This window comes from Pipistrellus kuhlii, unplaced genomic scaffold (assembly GCF_014108245.1).
Source record: "Pipistrellus kuhlii isolate mPipKuh1 unplaced genomic scaffold, mPipKuh1.p scaffold_m20_p_13, whole genome shotgun sequence".
In the NCBI taxonomy this organism is placed as follows: Eukaryota; Metazoa; Chordata; class Mammalia; order Chiroptera; family Vespertilionidae; genus Pipistrellus; species Pipistrellus kuhlii.
In genome coordinates, this window is record NW_023425438.1 from 9,722,262 (window position 1) to 9,744,060 (window position 21,799).

At 37.1% G+C, this 21,799-nt stretch overlaps 1 protein-coding gene across 18 annotated transcripts in view; it reads right to left on the reverse strand.

The window, feature by feature from the left end:
• The window catches only part of BIRC6 (baculoviral IAP repeat containing 6), a 150,116-nt gene that overhangs the window by 108,087 nt on the left and 20,230 nt on the right, over window positions 1-21,799 (reverse strand). For 16 of the 18 annotated variants that reach the window (XR_004987346.2, XM_036434801.2, XM_036434805.2 and 13 more), the window contains 7 exons: window positions 20,821-21,014; window positions 16,423-16,534; window positions 12,814-12,896; window positions 9,699-9,921; window positions 9,462-9,622; window positions 7,929-7,987; window positions 3,701-5,095 (listed from right to left, as the gene is read on the reverse strand). Coding sequence is in view for 17 of the 18 variants with exons in the window: in XM_036434801.2 (XP_036290694.1) it covers window positions 3,701-5,095; window positions 7,929-7,987; window positions 9,462-9,622; window positions 9,699-9,921; window positions 12,814-12,896; window positions 16,423-16,534; window positions 20,821-21,014 (2,227 nt within the window). In the remaining variant the exon portion in view is untranslated. Of the gene's footprint in view, window positions 1-3,700; window positions 5,096-7,928; window positions 7,988-9,461; window positions 9,623-9,698; window positions 9,922-12,813; window positions 12,897-16,422; window positions 16,535-20,820; window positions 21,015-21,799 lie in introns of those variants that run through there. The other 2 variants (XM_036434807.2, XM_036434808.2) reach the window with 2 other exon arrangements.

The following is a 21,799-nucleotide window of genomic DNA, read 5'->3' on the forward strand; positions in this document are numbered from 1 at the left end:
TGCCAGAAGAAGCTCATTGATTTGGAGAGCTGTCAGTTTAAAGTAGCTCAGTGGCAACTAAAATGAGGCCCATCAACTCTGCTACCTGCAGTCAGGATCCTGGGGCAAGTAAACCACTGGAAATAATCAGGAATTTTAACTTAAAAGACATGATAGAAGCATAGGGGTTTGGTAAACTCTCTATAAATCCTACACTGATTAGAGGTTGTACACATGTGTAGCAAAGATCATGCTGGGCCTAAGCCATCAACACATTCATTCCCAAACAAGCCCCCAATGCCTATGCAGGGACGATCTGAGAGGGCTCAACAGTACACAAAAATAAAGAAAATGAAAGTCAGGGAGCACATGAACACAGCCTTGGTGGTTAATGTATTTGGTATTTGGGCAAAACCACTTATCAAAATCTTTAGCTGAATACTAAGGCATGTGGACACAGAGTTAACAATAAAAAAGAAACAAGGCTTAAAGTTAAAACAAACAAAAAAAGAGAGGCAGCAGCAGCTACACACTGCAAAAGAAACATATTTCACAGATTTGGTCCAAGTGGGTTATCAAACAAAGAACAACCACCATCAAGAAGGATGGATGAGGGGGGGAAGTAGTGGAGTGGGGATCAGAATCCAGAGTTTCGCCAATGTCATTTAAAATTTCCAATATTAAATTAAATTAAAAACAATAAAACATGCAAAAGAAGAGCAATCCATGCTTAAGAAAAGTAAAATCAATGAGAAATATCTGAGTGCCCAAAATTAGACTTGGCGAACAAAAATTTCAAGTAAGAAATTGTAAATATTTTCATAAAATAAGAAACCAGATAAGGAGAATTAAGGGAACAAATGGGAAAAATGATTCAACAAATTAAGAATCTCAACAACAACAAAAAATATTAGAAAAGAACAAAGGAAAATTCTGGAGTTGAAAGGTAAAATAATTAAAATTAAAAGTTCACTTGAGAGGCTCAAAGTGCATTTGCAGTGGCAGTAGAAGAAATCAGTGAAATAAAAATGGACCAGTAGAAATCAAAGAAGCTAAATAAAAGAAAGAAAAAAAAATTTAAATGAAAAAAGCATCTCCTTGACCTATGGGGCAGATGAAATTTAAGTGCATACTACATGTAATGAGAATTTCAAAAAAGAGAGAAAGACATAGAAAAAATTTTTATGAAATAATGGGCAAAAACTGCCAATATTTGATGAAAAACATTATACAAATATAATCAGTTCAGTTAAACTCAAGTAGGCTGACTACAAAAAGATCCACAGATATGCATACATTACAGTCAAAGTCAAAGAGAAAATCTTCAAAGCAGCAAGTTAAAAATAACTCATCAGACATGGAAACTACAATAGAAATTAACAGCTAACATCAGATACAATGGAGGCCAGAGCCAACAGAATGACATGTACAGGAAGTCAACAACTAATTCTACATACATAGCACTATTCTTCAAAAAGAAGGTGAAATAGACACTTCCAGACATTTCCAGATAAACAAAGACTGAGAGAAATTTTTGCTAGCAAACCTGCCTATTAAAAATCCTTCAAGATAAAAGAAGACAATACCAAATTCACATACACAAAAAGAAATAACAATTAGATGATCAAAATGTTTTTTTCTGATGTGTTAACTTTTTTATGAGACAAAGATTTTACAAAATAACACTTTTTGGTTGGATTTATAACATCTAAATATTATACTTAAGACAATAGCACAAAGGTAGCATAAAAAAAGATTATAGCCGAGACCGGTTTGGCTCAGGGGTAGAGCATCGGTCTGCGGACTGAAAGGTCCCAGGTTCGATTCTGGTCAAGGGCAAGTACTTTGGTTGCGGGCACATCCCCGGTAGGGGGTATGCAAGAGGCAGTTGGTCGATGTTTCTCTCTCATCGACGTTTCTAGCTCTCTCTCTCTCTCTCCCTTCCTCTCTGTAAAATATCAATAAAATATATATTTTTTTTTAATTACAGAAAAATGTTCATATATTACTAGAATTAAGTCACCATTATTCTGAAGTAGACTGTGGCAACTTAAACCACAAAGACTGTAACTCCAGAAATAAAAACGATGCACCTCATCTTATGATGGGAGTTACTTCCCAATAAACCCATCCTAAATTGAAAGTATTAAAATTGCATTTAATGCACATAACCTATTGAACATAGATTAGCCTAGCTGGTTTCTACTGAATGCATATCACTTTTGCACCATTTTAAAGTCAAAACATAGTAAAACAAACCATCTTAAGTTGGGAATCATCTTATATATTTTCAAAAATATTAAGACACTGGTGATGTCATGCCAAATGGCAAATTAAATTCTTCTCATTTTTTAAATCTTTCAGATTAAGATTCCAAAAGTCACCAAATGAGTCTTATGATTTGGGTACATTCTGACAGTATAACTTAATCACTCTGACGACAGAATGCCAGGTCTGAATGCTGACTCGGTCACTGACTAGCTTTCTATAGGCAAGTTATTTAACCTCTCTTTCCCTCAGTTTCCTTATCTATAAATTGAGACAATAACACATACCTCATAAGTTGGTGTAATGACTAAACAAATTAACAGAGGTAAAGATCTAACAACAATGAACTGGCCATAGATGAACAATAAATTCATACTTTAATGTGTTTTCTAAACTTTATTAACTAATGCAAACTATTATTAGTCTAAAATTATTATGCCTTGCCATTTGTCAAGTTAACCCTGGTTAGGTTTTTATGTTATTTGAAGATGTTTGTATCTTTGTTATTTCACTTGAAATATTTCAAAGAAGGCAACCTGAACAACTATATTCACCATTATTACTTTTAATGTCATCTCTTGCTTTATTTATTTTATTTAACTTATTTATTGTTGAAAGTAACAATTATTATTTTTAGCTAAAGTATTGATATATTTTTAAAGAGAGGAAAAACAGGCTAATTCTTACCATAACTACGTGAGATATGTCACTCTTCTCAAACCTAATTCCTCTGCCCAAGTAGTAGCTATAGTTACCTAGGCTTCAGTATCTCTTGGCCCTAAATTCCTACTAAACTATCAATATGTTATGTGATATTGTCAGTAATCCTTTTCAATAATAGTTTTTTCTTTCTGACTTAAAATACATACTAAGTAAATAAAATAAAAAATGCATACATATGATAATTTATACAGAGCCTCAGATGTTAAAAAACTGATTTCACTATCACTCATAGGAAGGAATAAATCAAACAAAAAACCTGGCAAAAATACTAATTATTTGCTAAATATTTTTATTTTGAGGGAAATGAGGACCAATACCTATGAGAGAAACTTTATATATATGACTTTATTTCATACTAACAAGCCTGAAAAATAGGCCTTCTTATCCTAGTTTATGAATAAAGAAACAAAGGTTTACTGTGTTTAAAGTAACTTGCCCAAGGCCACAAATTTAGTAAGCAAATACAGAGTCAGGACTCATAGAAAGAGCAGGTTATTTTCTTGAGGTTAAAGCAGAGAAAATACTTTCTGAGAAATTTATTAACTTATTTACAGTTAGAATTCTTATTTAGGGAAATAGAAAAAAGTTTTTAAATTGATTTAAAAAGTTGAAAAATTTACCACTTCATTATAAAAGAATGAGTCATGGATCTAAAATTCACACATCAACAAATGCCATAGACAGTAACTTTATAAGTTTTGTAGAGAAACTCAACAAACCAACCACTTACCTTTGGTGCATGCACACAGCCTGTCTGTGCCGGAGCAGTAAATGACAGAAACAAACGCGTCCTGTTCCTCAGTGCCCTCCTTTTTGGGAGGTTCCACTTTTGCCAAAATTTCAAAATTTGAAAGATCTAATATTTTTACATATCCTCCCTGAGTGGTTATTACCAGGTGTCCTAGAGTAGAAATATCAGACTTTTTTTCTCTCTCAATGCCATTCTTTGAGGTTAATTGCATTTCCTCAATAGGTTCCTCACAGTCATCCTCTCGATTATCCAATATATCTGGTGGAAGCAAAATGAGCGAGGTAATTGCATCCTGGGGATCTTTGATATGTTGTATTTTTATTGGCTCCTCTTCTAAAGTCACTATCCGAGTGGCATAATTCATTTTATAAAGTATTAAATATCCACCACTAACATTCCTCTGCTCAGGTTGAATTATCAAAGGGGTCTGTACATCTGCTGGTGATTCATGTTGGATTACACTAATGTTTGCACCATTCACCACAGCAAGATTGGATTCCAGCTCACCTTTCCGTCTACTACACAGTGCAGAGTTTAATTTATTTAAATTATTCAAGGCCTCTACTTGATTTATTGCACTCAAGGATTCAACAGGGCATGTCCGCAGTCCTACCAACAAATGAATTCCATCAGCGCAAGGCGTTATAGAGTCTATACAAAGATTCTCCTCCTCTGCAAACTTTGGCAGTCTCAAGCACTGAACCAAAGTCCCAGGCTTGGGAAACACGGAGTTCCACTTCTCAGAATCTGGAGAGGTAAGGTTGGCCGCTGCGTCTGCAAATTGCTGAATGTAAGTCACAGGAGGATCCTGCAACAACATCTGTTCCTGATTATCCAGTTCCATTTCAATAATCTGTGGAACTGTAAAACCATCATCATGCAAGCTTTTACTCATTATACTGTTCATCTGTGAAAAGATTTTTCCTGCTTTCTCATCAGATTCCTTGATGCTATAAAGAAGCAAAATAGGTAAAGTCCTCCGTACCAGAGGAGAATTTAATTCTGAATTAGTGCAGGATTCATTGTCAGTTGACCCTTGTTCTGATATACTTTCACCCTGAGTTCTGCTTAAACCGTCCAGTGACCGGTGAGAATTACTACTAATGGGCGAGGTAGCAGGAGATTTGTATGTTAATAAACCTCCGGCCAATAAACACGGAAAGGGAATGTTGTGTTGTTCCTGGTGCTTTTCCTTTGTCTTTTCACTCTTAGAGTTTGTTAAGCAAGGATTTGCCCCAAGTTCTTCAAGATCCTTAACAGTATCTTCAAGCACATTTGCAACAATTTCCCACTGAAGTTTTTCTGGCTGCTGGAGAATGCTGAGTGCTGTTATGTCAAGGCTCACTTCCATGGCTTCCTTCTGTGATATATGCCCTGTGAAAAGAAACAATATTTATTAGCAATGGCCTTCTGAATGTAAATCAAAATCTCTAGTGCGAAGTTTCTGTTAATTTTCATTTTTACTCATCTAGTCAATGCATTATCTATATAAAGCCTAAGCAACCGAACAACAGAACCAGTCAACCAGTCACTGTGATGCTCACTGACCACCAGGGGGCAGACGCTCAACATAGGAGCTGCCACCTGATGGTCAGTATGCTCCCACAGCAGGAGTGCTCGCTGCTCAGCTGACTGATGGGCGCCAGATGCAGAGTTCACAGCTGGCCACTGCAGTCCAGAGACCACAGTGGAGCAGCAGCAAGCCTACCAAATGGCTTAGCAGGGACAGGATGAGCAGAAGTGGCAGGAGGCATTGGGGTCTGCAAGTTTCGGCCCAATCCCCACAGGCCATACCGAGGGACCCTCTAATATCAATATACTTAGCTTAGAAGACACATTTTACTACAAATAAATGAGCTACTTACAAATCTCAAAAGTAGGCAACACTAAAGTTTTTAAACTAGAAGAATTTTTTCTATTACCAAATGAAGACAACATTCCCAACCCTACTGAGGTATCAGAGTCAAGAATATATGGTAATTTTTTAGATATAGGGATTTCAAGGAAACAACTATAGTTTCTATAGGATGAGTGAACGATCAACCAGGCATAGGTGAAAAAGATAAAAGGTTAGAAAATGTATAAGGACACAAACCAAAGATAACAATTAAAATTACAAAAATACCTACTGACATCCTTAGACCCAGAGAAAAGAGCGAAGCCATAGCATACAAAGAAAATGTTATAGGTATACTTTAAAAGTTTAAGAGTAGAAAAAGAAAATTTTATTTCAAACACTTCAGTGTACAAAGGAAAAGCTGAGGGCCAGACAGTTCAAATGACTTGACAAGACCTAAGAACTATTTGGTAGAAGAGATCAAGCTCTAACCTAGACTCCAGGTGACCAATGACCAGCTTATTATTTATCAAATTCAGAATACGCAACAGTAGCCCTTTTATGTTTTTACAAAAGGACCACAAAGATGGGAACAATTATTATCACCAGAAGACTAAACATTTTTAATAAAATCTTTATTATTCTGGAGCTAACTGTACATTTGTACATCACTCTTGGCATTTTCCTATATTTTTGTTGATTTTTTTTTTTTTCATTTCTAAGAACTACATCAAAATACAACTAAGGGTTAACCCAAAACCAGGCCAGTATTGTTTGGTGTCTTTAAAAAAGATTTCATGACAAACTGAATTTTAAAAAGCACTTGCTATTTTAAACTAACTGTAACTTTTAACAACTATATTATATAAAACCATGTGTCTTATATAGAGGTTTAACAAATTATACATTCTTTAATTCATAAGATTTGCTATCAGAGAAGAGCCACAATGTAATAACAGACCCTTTTGAAACACACTGGCTACTTCCAGAGACTATGCTTCACATATTTTTATCTTAATCTCAAAAACGCTAATTAACAGATGTTAGCGTAACTATTTTATATATTAGAAAATGCTCTCAGACTATAATTAAATGACAAGATTTTAATTCTGACACAGTAAAACTATTTTGAAATGCACTATTATCCTTGTCCATACTATAACTATATTAAATATGAAAAATACTGTTTCGTATTTCAAAAGATAATGAATAAGGCAGCACGTAATTGAAGCTTTAATGTCTATGATTTTATACCTAAAAGTGTATTTCCTATTCACCTTTTACCTTAAGTATTACTTTTATTTAAAAGGAGAAAACATTAAACAAATAAATTGAACACATTCTTAAGAGCTCAATGTCAATTCCCTGACATTTATAACAAAAATTTTATAAAGCTGTCCCTTTACTTCATTTGGCTCAAAGAGATACCATTTAAAGTTAAGTAGGAAACAGTAAGTGCTACTACCGTGTTTCCCCGAAAATAAGACATCCTCCGAAAATAAGACCTACTTACAGGTTTCCTTCTGAGTGAAATATAAGGCATCCCCCCGAAAGTAAGGTCCCCCCTAGGCTCTGTCTCAGAAACTTTGTGAAACCTAAACTGCAAGAAGTTGTGACTTGGGTGAAGAATTCATGGGAGAAAATCACTGACAGTTGCATTGCAAATGCACTGCGAGCAGGCTACCTTGACAAGAAGTACTCATTTGAAGACAGTGCTATTGCTAAACATGAGAGATTTGGTCTACTGATTCTGAAAGAAATGGAGTCACAAGAAATTCAGCAGAAATTCAGGAATTGGATTGTTATGATGATGTTCCAGAAGATGATGACATGATTGTCATTGAATAAATGAGTAAATTCTTGATACTGTATGATTCACAATTTGTCTGGTTTGTGTTGACAACTACTGTACTACCAAACTGTAAAAAGATAATAAATTTCCTTTATTTTCATTTAACAATAAATGTGTACCGTATTCTTCTTCATGGAAAAATAAGACATTCCCTGAAAATAAGACCTAGCGCATCTTTGGGAGCAAAAATTAATATAAGACACTGTCTTATTTTTGGGGAAACAGGGTAATTGAAGATCTCTGCTAGAAACAGATCATCTAGCCGAAACCGGTTTGGCTCAGTGGATAGAGCGTTGGCCTGTGGACTGAAAGGTCCCAGATTCAATTCTGGTCAGGGGCATATACCTTGGTTGTGGGCACATCCCCAGTAGGGGGTGAGCAAGAGGCAGCTGATCAATGCTTCTCTCTCATCAATGTTTCTAACTCTCTATCTCTCTCTCTTTCTCTCTGTAAAAAATCAATAAAATATATTTAAAAAAAGAAAAAAAGAAACAGATCATCTAATATTCTTTACATACCTGTCACAGAATCTGATCTGGAATGCTCTTCACTATCTGAGTCCTCCAGTAAATCATCACTTAAAAGACAAAGTAAAAATATAATTTGAATTTCAAAAAATGTATACATGTGAGACAGAAAAAAAGTACAATGTTATAACAACCACTGCTTTACATCTGGAATATAAGCATCATTAAAACTAACAAGTTATTTGTAAGTAGTCTGAGACCATAACTGATTAAACAATGCTGATAAACTATGGAACTCAATCCCCAGTGCAGGGTATGCAGGAGGCAGTTGATCAATGATTATCTCTCATCACTGATGTTTCTATCTCTTTCCCTCTTCCTTCCTCTCTGAAGTCAATAAAAATATTTTTAAAGGGGGTCTTCTTTAGGAAGAAAAATAGATCAAAAGTATGAATACAATAGCAATAGATACTATCAATAACTTTAATTGCAAATAGATTAAATGTTCCAACCAAGCTGAAACTGGTTTGGCTCAGCGGTTAGCACGTCGAACTGCGGACTGAAGGGTCCCAGGTTCAATTCCGGTCAAGGGCATGTACCTTGGTTGCGGGCACATCCCCAGTACGGGGAGTGCAGGAGGCAGCTACTCAATGATTCTCTCATTGATGTTTCTAACTCTCTATCCCTCTCAATTCCTCTCTGTGTAAAATCAATAAAAATATATTTTTTTTTTAAATGTTCCAACCAAAAGACATAAAATGGTTGAATGGATAACAAAAAAAGACCCTACACATGCTATCTATAAGAGACTCACTTTAGATCAAAAGACACACAGACTGAAAGTGAAGGAATAGAAAAGGATATTTCATAAAAAGGAAACAACAAAAAGCTGGGATAGCCAAAACTGGTTTGACTCAGTGGACAGAGCATCGGCCTGCGGACAGAATTACAATTGCAGTTTCTTGGAAACAAATGAGTGAAAAGGGATTGTACTTTTACTCTCCTTCCCCACATAGATCAAATAAGCCTATAGAAATCAGGAATCTGCCAGAAAATCTCAATGGAAGAGAATCCAGCACAGAGTTTTTAACAAAATGTTTCTATAACAATAATTTTACCTCAAATCTTTGTTGCCTACTAATAAATTGGTTTAAATAATTAGGTCATCCTCTCCAACCACAGTTATGTCATTATTCATGAAGATGTCTAAAATTTAAAGTGCTAATTTAAAAAAAAAAAAAAAACTAAAATAATTTAACCATTTGGTTCTGCATTATGAAAAAAATTTAGTAGAAGGGGAAATTACAAGCCTAATCGAAGGTGTGTTTTTTTCATTATTTATACTATTTCCAATGCAGCAATTATGTCCAATTAATGGCATAGATTAATGTACAAAATGAAGTATATTTTTACAGACTATGGTATTTCTAAACGAATTATACAGCTATTTCAGATTCTAAACCAAACATTATCTAATTTGTTAATATAATTTTTCTGCCTCTTTAATTAGAATTAAGAGGATATACAATTTAGGAAAAGAAAATACTTAATGTCCATAAATACCAATAAGACAATTTCACATACCTATCTCCTTCCAATTTTGGTATATCTGAGCAACTAGAGGAGTCTTCTAGCCACGCCAAAGTTGGTCTTCTTGATTCGACTGTTGAGCTTGGTTCTCCTGACAGAATAAGCTGTTGTACAATAGCTGGATCATATGCATTAATTTCAAACTTTAAGTGCACCTAAACAATGAAAAGGCTAAGTTTACAACTGCTTTTTTATCAATTACTAATCTGTTACTTCAAAATTAAAATATACCTTCATAAGTTTGGAAACATCCCATATGCAGATCTTTCCTCGTTTCGTTGCAGCAGCTAGGAAATGGGGGCAGCTTCCAGAACCAAAGCAAGATATTCTGTCAGTTCCATCCGTGCAAGGAAACTGTGCAGGACTTGTTGCGAGAGTGACTGACAATGGCACATTCTGTGTGTGCTCACCTTTCACAAAGGGGCAGTTTGGGGAATGTCTCTCGTGCTCAGACCTTTACAATATAAGAAAGCAAAAAGTTTAATGAATAACAAAGCAGTTAAATTTGTACATTAAAAAAGAACATCAGGACCATCTTCTTTTTGCGAAAACAGGTATTCCTTATTAAAAAGACTCAATTACTAAGTCATTCAACATCATCTAACATGTCCAACCAAAACTTCGTAATAGCAGTTATTATACGCTTTAACTCAATACAGTCTCAGATGAAACTCAGAAATGCTACAGTATAACTTATGCTGTATCAGCATTCTGTTTAAATTGCTTAATGTCCTGCTATTTCCTCGTAATGGTTTCCTACATCTTTAAATGAGGAGCTGCTTTGTTTAGACTTAAAATTCTCCATCTACGCAGAGTAGAATGAAAACAGTTAATACTGAATTGTATGTTTAAAATGTGTAAAGCCCTAGAGCCAGAACGGCTGAGGGGATAAAAGATCAGCCTGCTGGCTGGAGGGGCCCAATTCTGATTCCAGTCAAAGGCACATGCCCAAGTTGTGGGCTTGATCTGCAGTAGGGGACGTGCAGGAGGCAGCCGATCAATGATTCTCTCATCAGTTATGTTTCTATCGCCCTATCTCTCTAAAGTGAATAAAAATATATTTGAAAAGAAATAAATAAATATTTACAAAGAATAACCCTGTGATGAAAAGCAAGAACCTATAATCATGACTCAGTTGGTTCGGCATAATCCCATGCACCAAAAGATTAAATTCTGGGTCAGGGCACAAACCCAGGTTTCAGGTTGAAAAACACAGTAGAATGATTACAGGAAGCAACCAATCGATGTTTTTTTCATCTATCTCTCATTTTCTCTCATTCTCTTTCTCTCTCTCTCTCCCCCTCTTTCTCTCCTCTCTCTCTCCTCTCTCTCTTTCCTCCCTCCCTCCTCTTCCTTTCTCTACAGAATCAATAAAAAATATATCCTTGGCCAAAGCTGGTTTGGTTGAGTGGATAGAGCGTTGGCCTGCAAACTGAAGGGTCCCAGGTTTGATTCCAGTCAAGTGCATGCACCTTGGTTGCAGACACATCCCAGTAGGGAGTGTGCAGGAGGCAGCTGATCGATGTTTCTCTCTCATCGATGTTTCTAACTCTCTATCCCTCTCCCTCCCTCTCTCTACAGAATAAAATATATATATATATCCTTGTGTGAAGATTAAAAATATAAAATATAAAATTTATTAACATTAATAATAAGACCCTCATCTGTGGATTTCCCACTGACAGCCTGCCCACAGCAGACACTATTAAACAGCTCAAGTTAATCATGCTCTTTTCATTTATTTTATCATAGTCTCCTGGTTTTCAGAGTCTGGTTCTATTCTTTGGCACTTTCAAGTACACACTTTTTTTTTTTTTAATAAAGATTTTTATTTTTTTCTCTTCAATGTTATATTCTCTTTTTTTTAAATCTATTTTATTGATTTTTTACAGAGAGGAAGAGAGAGGGATAGAGTGTTAGAAACATCGATGAGAGAGAGTCAGCGATCAGCTGCCTCTTGCACACCCCCTACTTGGGATGTGCCTGCCACCAAGACACATTCCCTTGACTGGAATCGAACCTGGGACCTTTCAGTCCGCAGGCCGACGCTCTATCCACTGGTTTATCCACGCTCTATCAAACCAGTTCCGGCCTCAAGTAAAGACTTTAGGAAGTGAAAGATCTTTTTTTTTTTTTTTTTAATATATTGTATTTTATTGATTTTGTACAGAGAGGAAGGGAGAGAGAGAGTTAGAAACATCGATGAGAGAGTCATCGATCAGCTGCCTCTTGCACACCCCCTACTGGGGATATGCCCGCAACCAAGGTACATGCCCTTGACCGGAATCGAACCCGGGACCTTTCAGTCCCCAAGCTGACACTCTATCCATTGAGCCAAACCGGTTTCGGCAGGAAGTGAAAGATCTTAGCAATACTGTATGCCAAGTGATGTGACAGAGCACAAACACTGCTCCCTCATCCTCTTGGGACAAGGAAAAAATACTGTTGGAAGAAAGACATGAATATAATTATATTAGATCAGAAAGCGCTCAGACAGGTTCACGCCTCCGACTGACTTGTGGCAAAGCCCCATAAAAATCCCAGCGAGGAGGGCAGAGCCCTCCCAGCACAATTACAGCCAGAAAGCTATGATTGGAAGCTCGACCTTATAGTCCCACCATGCAGTCCTAGGTAGTAGCTAAGGGATGTGGGCTGCTGGCAGGGGAACAGCAAGTGCTGCCTAAGTGAAGTTGATAAAGTTCAGAGAATGACAACAACGGGAAAAAAGCAGATTTGAAAATCCCAAGAATACTGTAAACATCTTGCCCTTATCTTGCTTTGTATGATCTGACTATAAAATAAAGTTTTGGCTTACAGACTGTGTCACTATTTCCTCACCTAGGCACAGTGATCCACCTGGTTCCAACTGTATTCGCTTGTCTGTTTTCTTTAATCCTTCACTGCCCCTCCTCAGGTTCACCCCTGGCCGAGCTGGACGCAGTTCAATATATAGGATTAATTTAGCTATTACCGTATTTTTCGGACCATAAGACGCACTTTTTTTCCCCCAGAAGTGGGGGGGAAAAGTCCCTGCGTCTTATGGTCCAAATATAGCCTACACATATACTTTAAAAAAAAAGTTTTTTTACTTGCCCGGCTCTGTGTGGTCTCTGTGTGCTTGCCCGGCTCTAAAATGGTTCTAAATGCTGCTGTTTACTTTACAGGATTGATTACATGTGTTTATGACTGTGATGTTGGGTTTTAATGCACATAAAATATTTTAGGACACTATTTGTTTCAGAATCTTTTTTTCTTCATTTCCCTTCTCTAAAAACTGGTGCGTCTTATGGTCCGGAACGTCTTATGGTCCGAAAAATACTGTATGTCCAGAATAATCAAGACTCACCAAGGTTCATCAGTAGGTTCCCAACAAACGAGGCATACACTACAAGTAAAACACATGGCTCTATCATCTCCAGATGAGGCAGGCTGCAAATTTATAAAGAAGACAGACAAGGTTAATCAACATTAAAATAATTTTTTAATAAAAATTTCTAAAAAAGTTTATAAATTTAGGTAAAATTCTTTATTGAAAAAAAGAAAATTAGCCTTCTCTATTAGGTTAAAGCAATATACTGAATCCCTAAATGTTTATAAACTTGCTGCTTTATTTGAAAAATTGTGTTTCATCAGAAAATGGCCACTAAATCAAATATAGAAGCACACAGATGATCTCAGATTTATTACTGATGAGAGGCCCAGTGCATGAAATTCGTGCACAGGGCGGGGAGGGTCCCCTCAGCTACGCCTCTCCAATCTGGGACATCCCTCTCACAATCCTCGACTACTGGCTCCTAACTGCTCACCTTCCTGCCTGCCTACCTAATCACCCTAACCACTCTGCCTGCCTCCCTGATCGCCCCTTACTGCCTCTGCCTGCCTCCCTGATCGCCCCTAACCACCTCTGCCTGCCTGCCTGATCACTCCTAACCATCCCTGTCTGCCTGCCTGATTGTTCCTAACTGTCTCTGCCTCGGCTCCCACCATGGTGGCTTTGTCCAGAAGGATGTCCGGTCTATCTGATCTAATTAGTATGTTACCCTTTTATTAGTATAGATTAGAAGCTCAATGCATGAAATTCATGCAAGAGTAAGCCTTCCTTCCCCCAGCTGCCAGAACCAGCTTCCCTCCAGCACCCGGCAGGCACCGGGACCTGGGCTACCCTCGCAGCCTCAGCTTCGTCCAGAAGAACGTATTAAACTTTTATTACTATAAAAAAAATTAAAGGCCCAATGCACACAATTAATGCATGGCGTGGGTGGGTCCCTCAGCCCAGGTATGCTCTCGCAATCCGGGACCCCTCACTAACCACCCTCCTGCTTGCTCCTTACCACTTGGCTTGCCGCTCCTTAGCACTGCCACAGAGGCAGAAGAGGCTCCCACCACCGCCACTGCACTTGCCAGCCATGAGCCGGGCTTCTGGCTGACCAGCACTCCCACTGTGGGAGTGTACTGACCAGCAGGGGGCAGCACCTACATTGCGTGTCCACCCTCTGGTGGTCAGGCCAACCGGTTGTTCTGATAATTCCACTGCAATGGTTGCTGGGCTTTTATGTATATGGATTATACTACTGATTATATTACTACAATAAAATATTTGAAATAGTTAAGTATAGAAAGAAAATAACTAGTAGGTTTATTATTATAAGGTGAATCCCATACGACCATACAAGGGAAGTAAAAATGAAATGCGAACTAGTGAGCCAAGGGTAATATTCTTCAAGACACATGGGATTACATCCTACATATGAATAACAAAACCTGAACTGAAACATACCTCTAAAAACCAATGTTATTATTTTTATCACTTATTCTAATTAGCACTTACTGTTGTCTACAAGATGTAAGTTTTATTATATATTTTAGAAGATTAAAAATAATCAACCTTTAATACAGACAGAAGATTCTAGAACACCTATGATTTTACCTCTTGGCAAAGAATACAATGAATAATTCAATACAAAAAATATCAAGTCACCCCTTCTCAGAGACTATTTTAGAAAATGACACCAAATCTTATTTAATAAAAGCCTAATATGCCAAGTGCCCAGTCATCCAATCAAAGCATAATATGCTAATAATATGCCGAGGCCACTCAACCACTCACTACTGACCACCAGGGGGCAGATGCCCCAACCGGTAGGTTAGCTTGCTGCTGAGGTCAAGCCTATCAAGACTGAGCAAGAAGGGCCAGACATGCCCTGGAGCCCTCCTGAAGTCCCTTCCTGGCAAGTCAATCTCCTGTGTCCTTTCCAGCCCTGATCATGCACTGGTGGGGTCCCTCAGCCTGGCCTGTGCACTCTCACAATCCAGGACAACTTGGGATATCAGAGCGTCAGTTTTCAACCCCATGGCAGAACTGGTTGCTATGATGCACACTGACCACCAGAGGGCAGATGCTCAATGCAGGAGTTGACCCCTAGTGGTCAGTGCACTCCCACAGGGGGAGCACCTCTCAGACAGAAGCTGGGATTAAGGCTGGCGAGCACAGAGGCAGGAGCAGGAGCCTCTCCCACCTCCACAGCAGTGCTAAGAATGTCTGGCTGGCGACTTAGGCCTGCTCCCCAATCAGACATCTCCCTAGGGCTCCTGGACTGCGAGAGGGTGCAGGCCGGGTGGAGAGACCACCCCAAGGGACCACACCTTCCAAGTGCACAAATTTTGTGCACCGGGCCTCTAGTAAAAAGATAAAAAGTTGGGTAAAATGGTCCATATTTAATCCTTAATTCAAGAAAATAATTTAAGTGATTCTAATATTAGCCAGTCTCCAAATGATTCTAACTAAAAATCTGAAAAATTTTAAATAAAATATTCAAATATATATGACATTCTGAATTTTAGTTAACATATTCAGAAACACTTCAAGAGAAATAAGGAATAATCATTTTGCAAATTCTTCATGATAGTAACTTCAATGTATTTCAAAGTTTCATGAAATTCTAAAATTTAATAAGCAAGTTTACTGAAAAACTTATATGTAAATGTTATCTTAGATTCTTTTTTTTTTTAATATATTTTATTGGTTTTGTACAGAGAGGAAGGGAGAGAGACACAGAGCTAAAAACATCAATGAGAGAGAGTCATCGACCAGCTGCCTCCTGCACACCCCCTACTGGGGATGTGCCCTTAACCAAGGTACATGCCCTTGACCGGAATCGAACCCGGGATCCTTCAGTCCCCAAGCCGACGCTCTATCCAGTGAGCCAAACCAGTTTCAGCTTAACTTAGATTCTTTAACGGGGGTAAAACAATGGCAAGCCAGTTTACACTGTACTCAGTATAAGTAGTATATATTTTCCTATCTACACCCATTTTTTCCTACCTTCCCTCTACTTTATTCAGTAAAACTCTGCATAGTGTCCCATTCTGATGTCTTTTTGTCCCACTAATCCTTACAATGTACACAATTCCTCTTTTCCTGTATAAAACTATGACTATTTTCCTTGACTAATTATTCCTCTTTCTGTGTAATGTCTTCATCAATTTTTCAATACTTTATGTATTCAGGTTGCATTTTATTACACATAATGTTGATACCATAGTTATCTAGTATATGGGTAATTTTTATCCTAAATAAAATTAGAATTTCAGTAATAATGTATTGCTTTTATTAATTACCCTAAGTAATTTCTCTGTTATGCATGCAGAAGTCAGAAAGTGAAAATAAATACACATCCAAAGAGAACAGTTTTTAAAGAGCATATCTGAAGAATATTGCCTACTTTTAAAAGAAAATAGTAATGTAGGGTTAACTCAGTTGTTAGTTACTTTTAACACGTTTTTTATCTTTTCGTGCACAATACATTACATAGTAGCCAGTCAATATTATGATCAAAGGTATAAGAAGAAAAAAACTCACATAAAGTCATGCACATAAGCACACAGGGAACACAAAGTAGGATTTTGAAAAAGTTTTTTTTACAAAAAAACTGAGTTTTTTAATAATATTTTTTACCTGATGATAGAATCCAGCTTGAGCCATGGGATCTGGTTGTGCCCATCTATAGCCTACATGAGGCCATGATGTAAATGTCTCCCGTCTGTTAGCTTCACTATACATTAATGATCTAAAAGTAAATATACTTTATGTAATTGAAGTTAAGCATCAAATGATAGTGACACTCCTATTTTATATTAATTAAAAAAAACTTTACCAGATTATCAACAAAAACTTGTAATAGTGTAATAACCACTTTCAAATTTGTATTTTAAACTAAAAATAATCACTTAAAGGAATTTCTCTTAAATATGGTAGGAAAAAATAAGCCTGATTAATAGCCACAAATTATAAACAATTCCAGAGATAGATTTAATTAACCGATGTTACATAACTACCAAGCCAAGAACACAAAATTTGAAAATGTAGAGGCAAAGAGTCATATGCCTTCATCATTTGCCAAGTTTTGGATAAGTGGGTAAAATTATAACCAAAGAAACAGTGGTTTTATCTCATCCATATTGAGAAAATATTTTCTAATTTAATATTTTTTAAGTGGAGGGCAATCTTTTGTTCTTTCAGAGAAATCTTTTTCCAGGAAAGTTGTACTCTCCATGGAATTATAAAAAAGGTAAATCTTCATACGTTTTTATATTTAAATATGTGAGCTCATTGTGTGCAAACCTGTAACACACAGAGCATTAAAGTATTTATTTAAAGAATCATATCAAATTAGAAAAAGTCTAAACAGCTTCCAGTAAGAAAGAACTGGTAAGCAAAGCTTACTCTTCCTAACATTAATGAGTAACTGATAACAAGGGGGGGGATGTAAGAGGGGGTAAGAGAGAGAAAGTGGTAAAGGTCATCACAATGAAATCAGAAAAATATTTTTTCCTTAAATTAGTACACAATCCTATATAATAAAAGGGTAGTATGCACATTGACCCTAATATTGGACCAAATGGGAATGATCAGTTGCTATGATATGTACTACCACCAGGGGGCAGATGCTCAACAAAGAAGCTGCCCCCTGGTGGTCAGTGTGTTCCCACAGGGGTTGCTCCGCTCAGCCAGGCTAATGGCTATGAGCACAGCAGTGGTGGCAGGAGCATCTCCTGCCTCCTCAGCAGCACTATCAATGTCCAACTGCCAGCTTAGGCCTGCTTCTGGACTGCAAGAGGATGCAAGCCGGGCTGAGGGACTCCTCCCGAGTGCACAAATTTTGTGCACCGGGCCTCTAGTCTACTATAATATTGTCAGTGATTTTAGACTAAGTTCAGCAGGTCATAATAGATGCGAGAAGTACTCAAAAGGTTGAATGGACATATTCAGCAGGGCTGAAAATCTGCATGTTAATACCTGCTGCTGGAACAGCTGAAGGCAATTACCCCAACATGATGGTGCTTTACTGTTTACCAAACCTTACCGTTGATATGTATATCTGCTTTGCTAAAGGGCAAAATGTGTGAATAAAAAGCCCTGGATCCTGAGATTTGGAGAGCCCACTTCACTAGTAAGTGGAGCCTCCCGTGGCTCCCCCATGACTCCCAAATTTACATTTCATGTCTAGTCTCAATCCATTTACGCATAGCCCTTCTCCATGATCTGAACCCTAGCTGCAAAAAAGACTGCAGCATTCTGGTTTGAAAAGAAAACACACAACTGGGTTGGAAAAGCCTTATCCTTTATAGAGTATATAAGTCTTCAAGACCTGTGTCAGTCTTGGAAAGCTGTCTCCTTAGTTATACTACCAAACAGAACAGCACTAACATCTACCAGAGCCTATTGTATAATAATTCAAACCTCCACCAGATTTAAGTTCATCAAAGTACTAATAAGGTCCCTAGATTCACTTGTAATGAAACAAACACAGACTAAATCACAGTATTTTGAGACATTAACACCTCCAGAAACACTGAATATCCTATCTAATCAATGCATTTAAAATAAATACTTACCACAGTTTACACTGCTTTCTTTAGAAATCCTGCTATTGTTTGCAATGAAAATAGCTCTGAGTGGCTGTTTTATAATCTCTTCAAGATAGGTATAGCTCTCAGAAAAGAAACATTTACTCTGCATACACCTTTCCCCCACCTCCAGACATTCCAAAGAATATTTTAAGGACAGCCACAGTACGAATCACCTATAGCTATCACATTAAAAATGACAATTTCGCCCTAATCGGTTTGACACAGTGGACAGAGCGTCAGCCTGTGGACTGAAAAAGGGTTCCAGGTTTGATTCTAGTCAAGGGAACATGCCCAGGTTGCAAGCTGATCCCCAGTGGGGAGTGTGCAGGAGGAAGCTAATTAATGATTCTCTCTCATCATTGATGTTATTATCTCTCTCCCTCTCCCTTTCTCACTGAAATAAAATATATTTTAAATATATTTCTACATTTTGTCCAAAAGGCAGAGATAACAATATTACTATCTTAATAAAAGTGTAATATGTTAAGCTCAACCAGTCATTATGACTTGAACTGACCACAATGAGCAAACAAGGTTAGCTTGCTGCTGGAGTCCAGCCAATTGGGACTGAGCAGAGAGCCACACACGCCTTGCAGCCAATCGGGAATGGGCAGGGACCCCACCTGTGCATGAATTGGTGCACCAAGCTTCCAGTGGAATATAAAAATTCTTCGCTAATTTTAATACAACCATAGGAGTTATTTATAGAATAAAATCACTTTTAAAAAGCAATTGATTAAACAAAGTATCAGTTTACTGAGATAAACTAGTAAGTACTGCAAACTAATATAAGAGCCATACTTAAGATAATAAAAGTTAAAAGTTAATTTATTCAGTAGTGCCTTTGCTAACATTAATATGTACTATTTCTAAAACTTTATATATTTTTTTAATTGATTTTTTACAGAGAGGAAAAGAGAGGGATAGAGAGTTAGAAACATCGATGAGAGAGAATCATCGGTCAGCTGCCTCTTGCACCCTCCCTACTGGAGATGTGCCCGCAACCAAGGTACATGCCCTTGACCGGAATCGAACCTTGGACTTTCAGTCCGTAAGCCGACGCTCTATCCATTGAACCAAACCGGTTTCGGCAATATGTACTATTTCTAAATGTACTTCAAAAAAGAGCATAAAAAGCTACAAGTCACATACAAGAAAATGAAAACATAAAATGCTGCATGTGAAGGCAAATGTGAACCTAAATCAAGTTAAATTCAATATTTCAGTATAGCATTTTCATTAAAAGCACTTTAGTGCTTTTAATGAAAATCTGATGTTACCTCAAATAACAAATTATTTATGTTTTTAAATTAATTCATTACTAGCTTTTCAATTTGTTTGAGATATAGCGGAACCCCAATAAATCTTTATTAAAGAAAATAATGGTAGAGGTATGATTTTTATATTACTCTATTTTTTTTAATTGATTTCAAAGAGGAAGGGCGAGAGAGAGAAACATCAATGATGAAGAGCGAATCATTGATCGACTGCCTGATGCATGCCCCACGCTAAGGATACATCCTGCAACCAGAGCATGTCCCCTGACCAGGAATCAAACCATGACATCCTGGTCATAGGTCAACACTCAACCACTGAGCCACACTGACCAGGATATAATATTCTTTAAATCGAGGGCAGGCAGCATAAAAATCTTAATTCAAAATTGTCCTAATTAATTTTAAATTAATAAAAAAACATATAGCTTTTATAGTCAGATTCTGGCATGGCTTTTTATCAAAATTTATTTCAAAGGCCCTGGCAAAATAGTTGAGTTGGTTAGAACATTGTGTCAAAACTCCAAAATTTCGGGCTCCATCCCCAGTCTGGGAACATACAAGAATCAACTAATGAATGCATAAGTAAGTGAAACACCAATTCCATGTCTCTCTGTCTCTCTCCCTCCACCCCCCCCTTCTTCTCTCTCTCTAAAATCAATTTTTAAAAATTTTATCTCAAAGGTCACAAAATTTCAACAAGAAAAATAATTCTTATATAGTAAAAAATTATATGTTTTAGTTTAAAAATATAGTTTTACAAGTCCTTTAAATACCTTCCAGGTATCAAAACAAATAACAATTTAAGTAGTAGTTTACTTCACTTCAGTATTTTTTTTTTCCAGAGAGGAAGGGAAAGGAAGAGAGAGCTGGAAACATCAATGATGAGAGGAATCATTGAATTGCTGCGTCTTGCAGGCCCACACTATGGATAGAGCCCAAAACCTGGACATGTGCCCTTGGACCAGAATTGAACCTGGGACCCTTCAGTATGCAGGCCGACACTCTATCCACTGAGCCAAACCAGCTAGGGCTACTTCACTATTTTGATAGAAATGACTTCTAAATGGTTTTCAAAAACTTGTGAAAATTTTTAAATTATAATCAATTAATTCAAAAATGAATTAATTTAATCTCAGTGTCATATCTCTTTATAAGCAAAGTTATACCTGTCCACAGAACGGCCTGGCCCCACTCCAAGTTCTGGACGTGCACTAGGTAAGAGGTAAGACAATCTGTCCATCACTGAAGACGCCACAGGTAAGGCAGCAACATTTTGATTTATTTTCTTGAGTTCATTCACAATGGCACTGGCAATGGACTTTAACACATGATGAGGAAGATGAAATGTAACTGTGGCCCACTGAAAGAAAATGGGGAGTGTAAGCAAAGGGAAATGTACTCAACAGTTTTAACCAAAACCATAATGTATACATTATTAAATAAAGAACTGCTTATCAGTCAAGTCAGTTTACTCCATTACTTCATCAGTTAAAGCAGAAACTTGCAATTACATAAAAAGTGAAATCTCAGTCACCCTCAAAAAGACAGTTAAAAACCAGATGGTAATACACCTTCTCACATATCCTATCCACAACTTCTCACATATCCCATCCACAATTAAGAAAAAAATTATCTGCAATTTTTTTATATTTCTCCAGCACATATACAATGTTAAGCACAAACTAGGCACTCAAATATCTCCATTCATCTCAATTCATAAAAATATAGTTGTAGCCCTGGTCGGTTTGGCTCAGAGAATTGAGCATTGGCCTGCGAACTGAAGTATCCCAGGTTCGATTCTGGTCCAGGGCACATATGGAGGTTCCCTGGTTAGGGCTCATGCAGGAGGCAAGTAATCTTTGTGTGTCTTTCACATCAATATTTCTCCGTCTTCCCCTCTCTGTTCTACTCTCTCTAAAAACAATTGAAAAATATCCTCAGGTTAAGGATTAAAAAATAAAAAAATAATATTTGTACAATTTATTATTACTAACGTAGTTGAGAAATTACATTGGCTTAGCATATTCTTATGCATTTATTGTTGTTGTCATCATAATCCAGCAAAACTAACAAAAAATAGATCTATAGTCACAGACTAGGATTCCAAGTCCATCTTCACCATCAATAATGGTACCCTAGTCAAAT